At 44.6% G+C, this 14,929-nt stretch overlaps 1 protein-coding gene across 4 annotated transcripts in view; it reads right to left on the bottom strand.

Moving 5' to 3' along the window:
* SLK (STE20 like kinase) overlaps nucleotides 1-14,929 on the bottom strand; it is a 105,160-nt gene that overhangs the window by 52,591 nt on the left and 37,640 nt on the right. For all 4 annotated transcript variants that reach the window (XM_040361842.1, XM_040361843.1, XM_040361841.1 and 1 more), the window contains exons 2-4: nucleotides 8,694-8,858; nucleotides 5,939-5,987; nucleotides 5,443-5,592 (exon numbers count right to left, since the gene is read on the bottom strand). In XM_040361842.1, coding sequence (XP_040217776.1) covers nucleotides 5,443-5,592; nucleotides 5,939-5,987; nucleotides 8,694-8,858 — 364 coding nt within the window. The remainder of the gene's footprint in view (nucleotides 1-5,442; nucleotides 5,593-5,938; nucleotides 5,988-8,693; nucleotides 8,859-14,929) is intronic.

Consider the following 14,929-nt stretch of genomic DNA (forward strand, 5'->3'; position numbering starts at 1 on the left):
CTCATTTCGGGGCGGGCGTCATATGACGTCCTCACCTTCCCGAGCCACTAGGGGGCATACGCGCTCCCGCTGCGTCACTGGGAACCCGAAGCGCGTGAGACGGCGTCCACGATGTCTGCCGGGCACCCGCGATTGCCCAGTAACAGAGCAGGACGTGGATCTGTGTGTGTAAACACACAGATCCATGTCCTGTCAGGTGAGAGGAGACTGATGGTGTGTTCCTTGTACAGAGGAACACCGATCGGTCTCCTCCCCTTGTGAGTCCCCTCCCCCAACAGTTCACTTCCTAGGGAACATATTTAACCCCTTGATCGCCCCCCTGTTAACCCCTTCCCTGCCAGTCACATTTATACAATAATCAATGCAACTTTATAGCACGGATCGCTGTATAAATGTGAATGGTCCCAAAATAGTGTCAAAAGTGTCCGATATGTCCGCCGCAGTATCACAGTCACGATAAAAATTGCAGATCACCGTCATTACTAGTAAAAAAAAAAAAAAAAATAATAATAAAAATGCTACAACTCTATCCCCTATTTTGTAGACGCTATAAATTTTGCGCAAACCAATCAATATACGCTTATTGCGATTTTTTTTTTACTAACAATATGTAGAAGAATACATATCGGCCTAAACCGAGGAAACAATTTGTTTAAAAAAATAAAAAAAAATAGAATATTATAGCAAAAAGTAAAAAAATATTGTTTTTTTTTCAAATGTGTCACTCTTCTTTTGTTTATAGCGCAATAAATAAAAACCGCAGAGGTCATCAAAGGCCACCAAAAAAAAGCTCTATTTGTGGGGGGAAAATGACAAAAATTTCATATTGGTACAGCATTGCAAGACCGCGCAATTGTCATTCAAAGTGTGACAGCGCTGAAAGCTAAAAAATGGCTTGGGCAGGAAGGGGGTGAAAGTGCCCAGTATTGAGGTGGTTAACGTATTTCAGAAATCCTATCTTTGGGAAATAGGTCTGAAAAGTTTAAGGCAGCTCAGAAATAGGTCAGCTGAAGATGGTGTATTCTGGATGACACTGACCAGTCCGGTTGTCTTCAGATCCTTAACCACTTAAGCCCCGGACCAATATGCTGCCTAAAGACCCAAGGGGTTTTTACAGTTCGGGACTGCGTCACTTTAACAGACAATTGCGCGGTCGTGCGACGTGGCTCCCAAACAAAATTGGCGTCCTTTTTTCCCCACAAATAGAGCTTTCTTTTGGTGGTATTTGATCACCTCTGCGGTTTTTATTTTTTGCGCTATAAACAAAAATAGAGCGACAATTTTGAAAAAAAAATGAATATTTTTTACTTTTTGCTATAACAAATATCCCCCAAAAACATATATAAAAAAAACAATTTCAATCAGTTTAGGCCGATACATATTCTTCTACCTATTTTTGGTTAAAAAAAAAAAAAAATCGCAATAATCGTTTATCGGTTGGTTTGCGTAAAATTTATAGCATTTACAAAATAGGGGATAGTTTTATCGGACCCCCCACCCACGTCAAGCAGAGGACGTACGGGTACGTACATGTGCCTGTCCGTGCCATTCTGCTGACGTATATCTACATGAGGAGGTCGGCAAGTGGTTAACAAAACCCCAGGTATTGGATGGCCATTATTTAACATCTGCTGTATTAATGCTGAATTCTGACTACAAAAAATACTGTCTATGGATCCGCTCACACACCAGCCCTTTGCGGAAACACGAGCTCCACCACAAAACACGGTAACACACCGTACATACTTTGTGATACCATTCATTTTCCATGTCACCCCAATGCACCGGCACTGCAATAAACTACATAACACCACAATGCACGATGTGTGTAGCATAAAAATGTAGTAAGATGTGTTCCTTTGTGTGTTGTGGGCATAGCAGCCCATTTATTTTGAACCGATTGCTTACAGAAGTGTGCATAATGGCAGAGTGTGGTGCGGCATAAACAAGCCCTAATACAAGAGCCATGTGTATTCTTATTCGAATCTTGGTGTTCTTTGTATATTTCTTTGAGAATTACGTGATAATCCAGCATAAAAAGGCATTTGTCTTTGTGCAGGAGTTTTCTGTAATAAAGAATGGTTCGTTTGCATATTAGCAGCCCTCTCACTTCAGAAACTGAGCCCAATCGTCAAAAGCTTATATAAAAAGAGTTCCTAATAGCTCTGTCATTAGAGACCCCAGAAATGTTTTTGTTTAGACTAGAGTAGTTCTTTGATCACCCCGTAGGCATGGCTTAAATTAAAAAATGGTAAAAGTGAAAGTGCTAATAACCTTTTCCTGGTAGAGATGCAAAAGTTTAATGCTGGCCATATACTATCCGAAAGTGAGCGCAAACGATAGTGCCATCATGTAATGACCGTTAAATCGTTCAGTGGACATAAAAAAATTTGGTTCATTTTTTTTTTTTACATATACCTAGTGCAGAGATTTCGGACGGGAAACTCATTAATCTTTCAATTTATCATTCGTTCGGCAGAAAATTTCCAAACTTGTCCTTATTTTTTTCGGCTCAAAAATGTCCAAACGATTATCGATTTTGTGCCCATTAACTATTCAAAAAACTACCGAATTGTCTAAACAAACGAATTTCGGCCGAGTTTTCATATAGTTTATGGCCAGCATAAGCCTAGGTTTCCACTATTGCCACCTCAAAGTCGCGCAATTTTTTGCCGTGATTTTAATGCGACTTGAAGCAATGTCTGTGTAATCGTGAGGTCTATGGATCTCAAGTCACATCAAAGTGGGACCAAAGTAGTGCCGAACTGCGCCCCATGTAGTGCAGGGACTACTTTAAAGTCGCACAAATATGAACGGTACTCATTGGAAATCATGGGGTACGTCTCGTCATGCGACTTTGCAGTCCCACATCGCATGACAAGTCACACTAGTGGAAACCGAGCCTTAATGGCTTACCAGAACCGAAGACAATAGTGAATCAGAAAGAGGATTTTTTTTTTGTACACACAAGGAACTTCCTGCAAAAAAATAATTCATAGGGCGCCCAGGGATCTTAATATTCTGCCAACATATTGAGCCCTAGAGATATCTCCATCTCTAGAGAATCAGCTCAGATACACAGCGTATTTGGCCATCCACTGTGATAGTCAAATATGTAGTTGGCCAAACGTCCATATGATGTGTGAGAAACAGAAGTGCATACATGTGCCAATGTTGGTAGACCATGCACACATGTAAAATAAGGACCTGTTCACAACATTGCCTTGTGATAACATGCCCAGTAGTTTTTACACAGAGGATTAACTCCTTAGGATTACAGTGAGCAGAACAAGCATTCTTTACTGCAGGGTTCAGCAACCTTTTCCACTTAAGGGCCGGATTCAATGTATGTGAATGAATGGAGGGCCGCATTCACCTGCTAATAAATGAAGATAATAAAAATTCTAACAGTAATATTAACAGTACAGGTTTAAATTACTTTATGGTGCTTAACTAATACAAAGCCAGTTCACCCTGAGGGAGTATGTAGCTGGGGATTCAGATTTTACTGCCCTCCTCCCCTATTCTGGCACCCAAGGGTGGCTGACGCCAGTCCTGCTAGCCAGCATGGTCTGGAGCTGGGGTCCCTGCCCCCAAGTGAGAAGGGGTTCCTAAAAGGGTCCCCCCATTGCAGTGTGCTCTGTACCCTGCACCCCCCACTGTAGGGTCCTCTGTTTCCTGCACCCCCCCTCCCCACCGTTGCATCCTCTGTCCCCTGCACATCCCCACACCCCCCCCCCCCCAACTGTAGGGTCCTCTGTCCCCTGCACCCCCCTACTGTAGTGTCCTCTGTCCCCTGCACCCCCCTACTGTAGAGTCTTCTGTCCCCTGCACCCCCCCACTGTAGTATCCTCTGTCCCCCACCCCACAAACACACGCTGTGTAGGTAGAACTCCTACCTTACGCAGGTGTACAGCAAGCAGAGCAACAGAGATCAATATCACAGGGCTGGATGGGGGCGGGAACTGCTGAAGCTAACTTTTCACATTAACAGGCTGGCGATTGCTTGCTAGGATGGCCAATTACCTGCTGTGTAATGAAAAAGTAAACTCCAGCAGTTCCCGCTCCCATGCAGCCCTGTGATATTGGCCGCTCGCTGCTGTCCAATGAAGAGGTTGCCGGCCTCTTTGCTGCATATACAGACTGATTTTACTTTTGTGGGTTTAGCAAAACTAACATAACACACATCAACCATGCCGTAACAAATCTTTCTGGTGTGAATGGGTCCTGCCAGCAGAGGGAGTCACAACACAAACCTTTTTCTAAAAATGATTTGCACATACAGTACAGACCAAAAGTTTGGACACACCTTCTCATTCAAAGAGTTTTCTTTATTTTCACGACTATGAAAATTGTAGATTCACACTGAAGGCTTCAAAACGATGAATTAACACATGTGGAATTATACATAACAAAAAAGTGTTTAACAACTGAAAATATATTCCATATTCTAGGTTCTTCAAAGTAGCCACCTTTTGCTTTGATTACTGCTTGGCACACTCTTGGCATTCTCTTGATGAGCTTCAAGAGGTAGTCACCTGGCGCAGCACCCCATCACTCTCCTTCTTGGTCAAATAGCCCTTACACAGCCTGGAGGTGTGTTTGGGGTCATTGTCCTGTGGAAAAAAAAATGATGGTCCAACTAAAAGCAAACCGGATGGAATAGCATGCCGCTGCAAGATGCTGTGGTAGCCATGCCGGTTCAGTATGCCTTCAATTTTGATTAAATCCCCAACAGTGTCGCCAGCAAAGCACCCCCACACCATCACACCTCCTCCTCCATGCTTCACGGTGGGAACCAGGCATGTAGAGTCCATCCGTTCACCTTTTCTGCGTCGCACAAAGACACAGGGGTTGGAACCAAAGATCTCAAGTTTGGACTCATCAGACCAAAGCACAGATTTCCACTGGTCTAATGTCCATTCCTTGTGTTCTTTAGCCCAAACAAGTCTCTTCTGCTTGTTGCCTTTCTTTAGCAGTGGTTTCCTAGCAGATATTCTACCATGAAGGCCTGATTCCCACTGTCTCCTCTTAACAGTTCTAGAGATGTGTCTGCTGCAAAAGGTGGCTACTTTGAAGAACCTAGAATATGAAATATATTTTCAGTTGTTTCACACTTTTTTGTTATGTATAATTCCACATGTGTTAATTCATAGTTTTGATGCCTTCAGTGTGAATCTACAATTTTCATAGTCATGAAAATAAAGAAAACTTTTTGAATGAGAAGGTGTGTCCAAACTTTTGGTCTGTACTGTATGTTGTCATGTTGGCCTTGATTGGCTAAAACAAAAAAAAGTCAGAGGCACGTTTCTGTAAATAGATTTGCAGACTTGAAAACCTTCATATTTTCCAGTACGCTTTATATACATATATAGAAGCTGATGTAGAGACCCACCAACGGAGACCAGACAGCATTAAAATTTCCTTTATTGAACCACTTACCCAGCTTCACATCACCATCCAGAGTGAGCAGGATGTTTCCGGCCTTTAGATCCCGGTGAATAATTTTAGCTTCATGTAAATAAACCAGCGCCTCTAGTGTCTGCTTGCACACTACCCGGATCTGAGGTTCTGTCAATGCACGTTCCAGCTCTGAAAACAGAAATCACAGCAATGATCCAACAATATTTTAATGCGCCATACCAAACCGTATTTTTATATTTTTTATTAACTATTCAAGCCTTGGATTCCGTTGCTTATCAAACTGAGATGATCTTATCTAGTCTTGTCCACAGCTTTCTAGATTAACAACACTGGTAAAACCCTCCTATTGACGCCTTATATAATTTGCTACAGTAAGCCCTTAATTTCATAATTATATAGGGGATCAAAACACAAAGTAAATGGTAAATTCCATGTTTTGTAATGGAATCCTGGTGAAGCTTTGTATTAGAATACGTTTTATAGAAGTCTTGAATCTTGACAAATGCAGACTTACCTAGCATGACCGCATCTACTGCTCCGCCCGCACAAAATTCAATAAGGATCTATAAAAAAAAAAAAAGTCAAAATCTCAATCAATCCTACTAATTAGTAAAAAAAATATATGGCCTCCGTGATAAGAACTAATCTAGCACTTTACCTCCACAGTTAAAGTGAACAAATATGTGTATAAATCCTGACTGATGCACTTTACCATACCAGATTAAAAAAAAAAAAAACACCCTGGAAGGTAAAAGGCATAATGTGCTAGTATGCATCGCATACTGACACATTATGAAATCCTCACCTTGGAATGAAGCCCTCCAGTGCTGTAATGTCACAGACATGTACCCAGTCTTTCTTCCAGGTTAGCGCTCCGGCTATGTGATTGGCCAGAGTCGCGATGATGTCACTCCCGCGCATGCGTGTGGGAGCCCTAGGTTCCGTCATGAAGCTCTTAAGTTCTGGTGTTCTATCAAAAAGCCCACACATTCCACACATGAGTTCCACACATTGTGTGATGGGTAGTGGCTTTCTGATAGAACACATTCATCAGATTTTGACCACACTGCGGATTTACAATCGGCGCGGGCCGCAGTGGGAGTGCACACCAATTACAATTGTAATACAGAACAGCAGATGACAATTAAAGAGGTTTATGAACAATAGCAATAGAGAACCATCTCATAGGTGCCTCTGGAATTGGTGCTGTAACAAATAATTGGAGCAAGATTCTAATGTTCTCTATTGCAATCGTTCATAAACCTCTTTAATTGTCATCTGCTGTTCTGTATTACAACCGTAATTGTTGCGTGCCACGAGTCGCCCTGCTTGTGCATGTGCAGTGTGGTCAAAATCTGCTGAATATGTTCTATCAGAAAGCCGCTACCTATCACACACGTGTGGAAAACATTGCGGCCGTGGAACGCATTGTAGAACACATCACGCATGTGCAGTAGGCTTTAGTTGTATTTTCTGATGGGTAGCGGCTTTCTGACAGGACACCGGCAAGGTATGACAGACCTTTAGAGTGCATGGGCCAGTGATGTCACTGGCTGCATGCAAGGTGAATATCTCCTAAACGGTGCATGTTTAGGAGATATTAATTTTACCTACAGGTAAGCCTTATTATAGTTTTACCTGCAGGTACAAATGACCAAGCAGGGTTTACAACCCTGCTTTAAAGTACGAATAAAGGTAAAATATATTTTTTTAGCTTTGGATAGCGTAGAAATTGATTAGAACCCCTGTCAATTTTTATTGCTGACTGTACCCCATTAAGGAGAGTCAACCTCGCCATTTGCCCTGTTTACCACAATCGTTGAAAGTGAAAGCAAAGAAAAGCTCAAATTTTGAGTTACCTCCCAGAAAAGTAATAGAGGAGAAATCTTCCAATGGGGACACTAGTTCTAATGGTGCCCAAGGGATTCCCTCTCTCACTTCCCATTTGGCTATGGGACAGGAAGTAAAGGTAAATCGCTGAAAAGGAACAAAGATGGCAAAAAATAAAATCTCACATGGGTTATAAGCAGAGGCGTAACTAGACCCTTCAGGTCCCCAGTGCAAGAAACTATGAAGGGCCCCCCTGGCCCTTCACTGCCATTGTGGGACTCGTTATAACGGTCCCACAGGGGGTCACCTTCCTGCCGACTTGGAGTCCCCCCGCGGTGGCAGAACACCAGAGCCCAGTCACAAGTGTGACCCTAGTAGTTCTGCCACTGGTGTCAGTAGTTTATTTTTGTTCTTTTTTTATCATTATTATTATTCTTCTTCTTCAACATTACAATTTTATTTATTTATACATATTTTTAGGACCCCCTTTAGGGCTTTGGAGAAATATCAGGGGTCTAAACAGACCCCCGATGTCTCACTTTTGACACAGGGAAAGGCATTGAGGACCGATTCATCAGCCCCTTAATGTGCAGCCTCAGCGAGGGGTACACAGGTGGGCAAGGGAAGCACACAGATTGCTAGGGCAGCAGGACAGGGATAGGGGGGGTGGCAGGACCGGCATGTGGAGGAACCAATCTCTTAGGACTCCTGCAGCTGCTGAATGTCTGTGGGATGGAGAGGAGGATAAGCTGGCAACCAGCGGCTGCATCAAGGGATCGGTTCCTCTACATGCCGCCGCCCTCCTATCCAGGCGTACGGGGGGGCGCAGGGGATCTCTGGAACACGGAGTCGTGTCGTAATGGCGAACACTGCACGTGTGCCCCTGGTTATAACCTGGTATAAAAGTAAGGGAAGCCCATATGTTCGCCTTAAGCCGTGTTCCCACATATGTGATATGGGAACCAGCGCAATTCCTGTGTGGGCTCCCGCATTGCATGTCTGTCACAGGCAGTTTCGCACTGTTAATGACACCCCCAGATCGGTTCACAGACCGCAATGTAAACTGTAAAATGGTGCAGGAGTCGGATCGCATCAGTGTTCGAGTGTGGACCAAAAAAAAGGGTCCTGCACCATTTTGGTCCGAATGCAATTTCAGCCATACAATCTGTATGGCTGAATTTGCATCGGACAGACATCGCATGTGACCTTCGCAGCAATGCGGTGCGAATCACATGCAGTGTGACATTGCAATAGTGTGAACCCAGCCTAATACAAACATTTACAACCAGACAAAAACCCTGTAGTGTAGGAGTGCACACTGCAGGACTACAGTTTACTGTCCAGATAGTCTATCTTTACAAACGGAACATTACTAGGCATAATACAGTCTTGCATTGATAACACAGAGATAGAAATTGTATACCCAATGTATTACTTACCCAAAGGTTATTTTCATAATAAAAAGCATCCAGTAATTTAACAATGTGTGGATGATCACATGATGCCAAAATCTCGATTTCCACCATGTAATCTTCAAGTTCATCTTCAGATTTTGTATCGATGACCTTTGCTGCTGCCAAAATGCCAGTCTCTTTATTCTGGGCCTGAGAAAAACACACAAGAACAGTCTGGTTAGTGCAGTTATAACACATACTCTGGTGTTTGGGACAATATGTCCAACAACAAAAAGGGACGTATGTATTACACTGGATTTTTTTTCTGTACAAAAGAATTACACAAAGAATTGAAGGACAACACCACTGATTTCTTCAAATTTCATTTGTATTACGTGCAAGGACATCGTCTAGTGACCGCCACTATGAATATTTCACAAACTTAAAAGGAGAAGTCTAGCCAAAGCTTTTGCCTTTACTTCTGTAGCTCACAGATGCGCAGTTAGTTCTGCACTCCTGTGACCCCTTTTCAGCTGACAGAGGGCGAATATCTGCTGTCAGCTGATCTCCGTGATACGTTGATATACTGAGATAGCCCCTTCCTTTCCCTCCACAGCCCAGCACTGCAGTGAGCTCTGGAGGGGCAAAGCAGAGAGCCCAAGACTGACAGCCATGGCTCTCTGCTCAGAGCTGAGGGGAGAACTGAGCGATTAGCGGTGCTGCACCACTTGGCAGCACTGGTGGGCACTAGTGGGACTGTACTGATAATCAGGACACTCATAATCAGCGCCCTGATTATCAGTGTAGAGGTTCCTTTCACACAAGCCGGTTATCGTCTCAGAGTGAGGAAAGGAATACCATTAACCGGCTTGTGTTTACACCATAATCAGCTTTCATAGGACACAGCTGATCACATGGTAAAGGACCACTGTGATTGGCCCCTTACCCCGATCTGTGATAAGCTGTGCCCTCCAGGCAAAGTAAGCCCCATACTGTAGCCGTATTTTGGCTATAGTGAAAGTGGCAAGTGGTTAAAGGGGTTGTAAAGGTTTGTTTTTTATTTTCTAAATAGTTTCCTCTAAGCTAGTGCATTGTTGGTTCACTTACCTTTTCCTTCGATTTCCCTTCTAAATGTTTTTTTTTTTCATTGTCCGAATTTCTCACTTCCTGTTTCTCCTCAGTAAGCTTGCCCCCATCATCCGAGCCGTTGTGGCTGGGGGTTATGCAAAATGAAGGAAGGATTTGTGGACAGCCGCACGCCAAAAATTGTTGCTTTTATTGTAAAATGAAAAACACAGGATACATTACATAGCAAACGGGGTACAAGCTGACGCGTTTCACACTATACTTTAGTGCTTAAACTTTAGTGCTTCGTCATAGCTATGATTAAGCACTAAAGTTTAGTGTGAAACGCGTCAGCTTGTACCCCGTTTGCTGTGGCATGTATCCTGTGTTTTTCATTTTACAATAAAAGCAACAAGTTTTGGAGTGCGGATGTCCAGAAAACCTTCCTTCGTTTTGCATCATCTCATGCATTGCCAGCACCCGTGGCTTCAGATATGATGAGAAGATTCCTAATTGGTATCCTTGAGCGGTGATTTTTTCTCTTTATTTGCCTTTGGATGTGGCTGGGGGTTAGTCAGCATGCTCACCCCCTCCCTTGGGACTACATCCCTGTGTTCACAGAATCTCCCCGCAGGGATGTATTCCCAAGGGAGGGGGCGAGCACGCTGACTAACCCCCAGCTAGAACGGCTCAGATGATGGGGGCAAGCTTACTGAAGAGGAACAGGAAGCGAGAAATTCAGATAAAGAGAAAAAAAACATTTAGAAAGGAAATCGAAGGAAAAGGTAAGTGAAACAACAATGCACTAGCTTAAAGGAACCCATTTAGAAAAAACCTTTACAACCCCTTTAAGGCTAGGTTTACACATGCAGCAGTGCTTGTCGCCCCTCTAAAAAAATGATCCCCGATTAAATGATTTTTTAGGTGTTCGACAGGCGATGTCACCCTCTCATTACCGGTTTTAACCCTGTAAATACTGCACCACCACCCCACAACAGTGTCCATTACGCATATATATTTAATCAGACTTTAAAAGCGGAGGAGCTCCACCCAAAAGGGAAGGCTCCACTTGTTTGTACACCCCCCCCCCATCCACTGTAATATTTGGCACTTTTTTGGGAGGGGGTCGGATACCTAGCTTGACAGATACCTGCTTCCACTTCCGACTCAGATCGCCACAGAATTGGTTAGGACAATCGCTGGATCCCTGGACAGGCAAGTGTCCTTATATTAAAAGTCAGCAGCTACAGTTTTTGTAGTTGCGGATTTAATTTCTTTGGGGGTACCTGGAACTCTTCTTTAGCCTGGGTTTACATATGCACAGATAAGGCTGACCATACAATATACAGTTTTCCAAAACCATATAATAGGAGGTCAAACCTAAACATGTTCAACTTGTATGCAATCATGCAGGCCCTCGCACAACATAGCTGAAGGTAAATCTAAAGAAATCTGTATAATGTATGGCCAGCCTAAGAGATCGTTCCCTCTGTACAAAGCCCTGTGTTGACAGTCAACACAGGGCTCTGAGATGTGATTGGACAGAGCCAATCAGCAGGTCCCGACCATAAATCATTAACCAGGAACGGCTGACAGACTCCCGCTGTGTACAATCAGAGAGGGTGTCAGCGGAGGCGCACATGCGTGTGCCCAAAACCCGGGAACAGGCAGCGATGTACCAGTATGACGCTTTGCCTGTACAGGCCACCGTCCGTAGTACATTGTAGGTAGGTGGTCCGCACGTAGTTAAGAGGGTTGAGCCACGTTTTTACCATTTCCCCCACTTCAAGTGTAAGCAAGCCCTGAAATGATCTGGCTACCCTAACTTGCATGACTTGTGTATGACTATGTATGTCTATTTTAATGTTTTCCCTTTATGCATTTGCTGGAGTGAGAGATTACACAGCTTTCAAACATCTATACTGACGTGCCCTTTCTTTTTCTGACAAAAGAGAACAACTAAACCAAGTACTGACTATAACCCGATGACTCACACAGGATAGCGGCAGCTAAGAATCTCTCACAATGATGTTGTGTCACTGGGATGAAGTCATGTCTGTTGATAAGTCAAGATGTGATGAAAGCTGGCTGGGAGAGAACATGTACTGAACAGATCAGGCTGAAAATAAACACGCCATTGGCTTGCCTGCTTTAAAATGAACCTCATTTTACACAATCCTCTCTTCTAGGGCTGGGAAAAAACGATTTGAATCTTGAAATCGATTTTCGAGGGCAAATCGATTCAGATTTTGACCAAATAGATTTTTTCCATATTTTTTTTTTCATAGGACCGTCGCTCTGTGGACTAGGCCGAAGCCTCACCTAAAAAAATCCTGCACGCAGCTCGCCACGATCCTGGGAAAAGGCCGCGAGGCCGGACGCCGCTTGCGGCCTTTTCTCAGGATCACGGCAAGATGCAGGCAGGATGTTATAGGCAAGGCAGTGGCTTTGGCCTAGTCCGCAGAGCACCAGTCCTAAGTTTTTAGGCAAGGCCGCGGCTTCGGCCTAGTCCACTGCCTTTTCCCAGGATCACGGCGGACTAGGCCGAAGTCACGACCTCGCCTAAAAACTTAGGCCCGGCGGGGGGGCCATCAGAAAAAAAAAAACACACACCTCGATTAGAATCGTGAATCAAGTTTAAAAAAAAAAGAAAACGCAGATATTTTTGGGGGCCAAAATTGCCCAGCTCTACTCTCTTCCATTGTCCACAAACCGATCCCCAAATTTTCCCAACTTCACAATCACAGTAGAACTCTATCTGGACAGTGTGGGGAAGGGAAGGAACTTGTATCAGTTCCGTGCCCCAGTGGGAGCCATATCACCTCAATTCATGAGAGGTCCATGAGACAGGAAATGAGGGCAGATCTCCCCAAGGGGTGGATAGCAGTGGACGCACACGTGAAGTGACAGAACCTTTGTCATCTTGTTATTGCAGCCTCCATCTCTGAGAGATTCCTCCTTGTCCCATTGTCTGGCTGCAATTCCACCAATTATTGGCCAATTACAGTGGGCTTCATCAAACATATAGGGCACATGTGTCAAACAAGGTCCGCAGGACAAATACGGCCATTTCATGTGGCTCTCCCACCTCTCTCCTCCCGTCTCCACCCCCACCTTGTCTCAGCAGTCAGCAGCAAAGAGGACAGGACTCATCTTCCAGAACCTATGTGTCTATGTGCAGCTGCAGAGAGGCTCACCTCTAAACCCCCCCCCCCCCCCTCTTCCTTCCTGGGTATCAGCAGTCAGCAGTAGAGGGGACAGTTCCCCCTACAGCACCCCCTCATCTCCGCATTCAGCAGACTCCAGCTCTCCGCTGCTCCTCCTCCAGACCCTGCACTTTCTGCTTCCCAGCCCACAGCTTCTTCCTGGGAGCACAAGGTAAGGGGGTACACTGATATAAGGGGGGGTGGAGGACTTTTGACTTCTGATGGTGGGGGGGCTCTTGACCTCAAAATGCAAGAGGGGTGGGGTGCCCTGAACATCAGGTCCTACAGACACAACCGGCCCTTTGAGGGCAACCATAATGCTGATGCGGCCCACAATGAAAATCAGTTTGCATTCCTGATGTACGGTATAAAAAGATGCAAACAGAAAGCAATCACAGCCAGATGTTTCCTTAAAGGGGTGGTACCCCTTAAAACAAATTTCTAACAATACATTCGTAAGACCCGTTACACTGCGGGTAGGCTGGCTTTTGTTTTGTTTTTTTAGTACATACCTCGATATCGGCGTTTCGTCCCTTGTCGGTGGGCGTTCCTAGTTGATTGACGTTCCTCAGACGGGCGCATACTGCGCGTCACGACTTTCCGACAGAAGCCGAACGTCATTGCGCAGGCGCCGTATAGAGTCGGCTCTATACGGCGCCTGTGCAGCGACGTTCGGCTTCTTTCGGAAAGTCGTGACGTCACGTATGTGCCCGTCGGAGGAACGTCAATCAACTAGGAACGCCCACCGCCAAGGGACGAAACGCCGATATCGAGGTATGTACTAAAAAAACAAAACAAAAGCCAGCCTACCCGCAGTGTAACGGGTCTTACGAATGTATTGTTAGAAATTTGTTTTAGGGGGAACCACCGCTTTAAGTAAATTAAATCTAAAATAGGGTTGGCTAGTATGGGTAATATCAGCTTTTTGCCTTAAAGTGATATTCATGTCTTGTTTTCTTATGGTTTCCTCTTCGGGGGTCCTGACCCCTCCCTCCTGCCGATTGCACCCACAGGAAGCAGCTTGCTATGGGGGCACCTGTGCCGTGCTGCTGCTCTCTGTGTCCATTCAGACAGAGCCATGACTAGGCCCCATCCCGATGGCACCCACTGCTGTCTCCAATGAGGAGGGAGAGTCCCGGACAGCCGGGGCTTTTGTGCAACATTGCTGGATCAAGATAAGGCTCAGGGAAGTATTAGGGGGGCTGCTGCACACAGAAGATTTTTTTTTATCTGAATGCAAACAAGGCATTAAGATAAATAAAAAAAAAAAAAGTCTGCCTTTAGAACCACTTTAAAGCGGGAGTTCACCCATTTATTAAATTTTTCCTCTTTTCCCCTTAGATTCCTGCTCGTTTGTCTAGGGGAATCGGCTATTTGTATTAAAATATGATCCGTACTTACCCGTTTTCGAGATGCATCTTCTTCCGTCGCTTCCGGGTATGGGTCTTCGGGAGCGGGCGTTCCTTCTTGATTGACAGTCTTCCGAGAGGCTTCCGACGGTCGCATCCATCGCGTCACTCGTAGCCGAAAGAAGCCGAAAGTCGGTGCGGCTCTATACTGCGCCTGCGCACCGACGTTCGGCTTCTTTCGGAAAATCGTGACGCGATGGATGCGACCGTCGGAAGCCTCTCGGAAGACTGTCAATCAAGAAGGAACGCCCATTGCTGCAGCCCATACCCGGAAGCGACGGAGAGGATGCATCTCGTAAACGGGTAAGTACTGCACATATTTTAAAACAAATAGCCGATTCCCCTAGACAAAACGAGCAGGAATCTAAGGCTAAAAAGTGCCCTCTAAGGGTGAACCACCGCTTTAAATTCTATACACTACATATAAAGGCCCAAAGCGTTTAGGCCCATGCACCTTCAGATAGATTATGTGATGAGAACAAAAAAAAAAAAAAAAATCTACTGTGAGGTTATTAGCTATAGAGGTAGATGGTGACTAAAGCGGCTTCTGCATTTGGCGGCAGATTTTGTTTATTTAAATCAATATTTTTTATTTTTTTAT

This window comes from Rana temporaria, chromosome 8 (genome assembly GCF_905171775.1).
Source record: "Rana temporaria chromosome 8, aRanTem1.1, whole genome shotgun sequence".
Taxonomy (NCBI): Eukaryota; Metazoa; Chordata; class Amphibia; order Anura; family Ranidae; genus Rana; species Rana temporaria.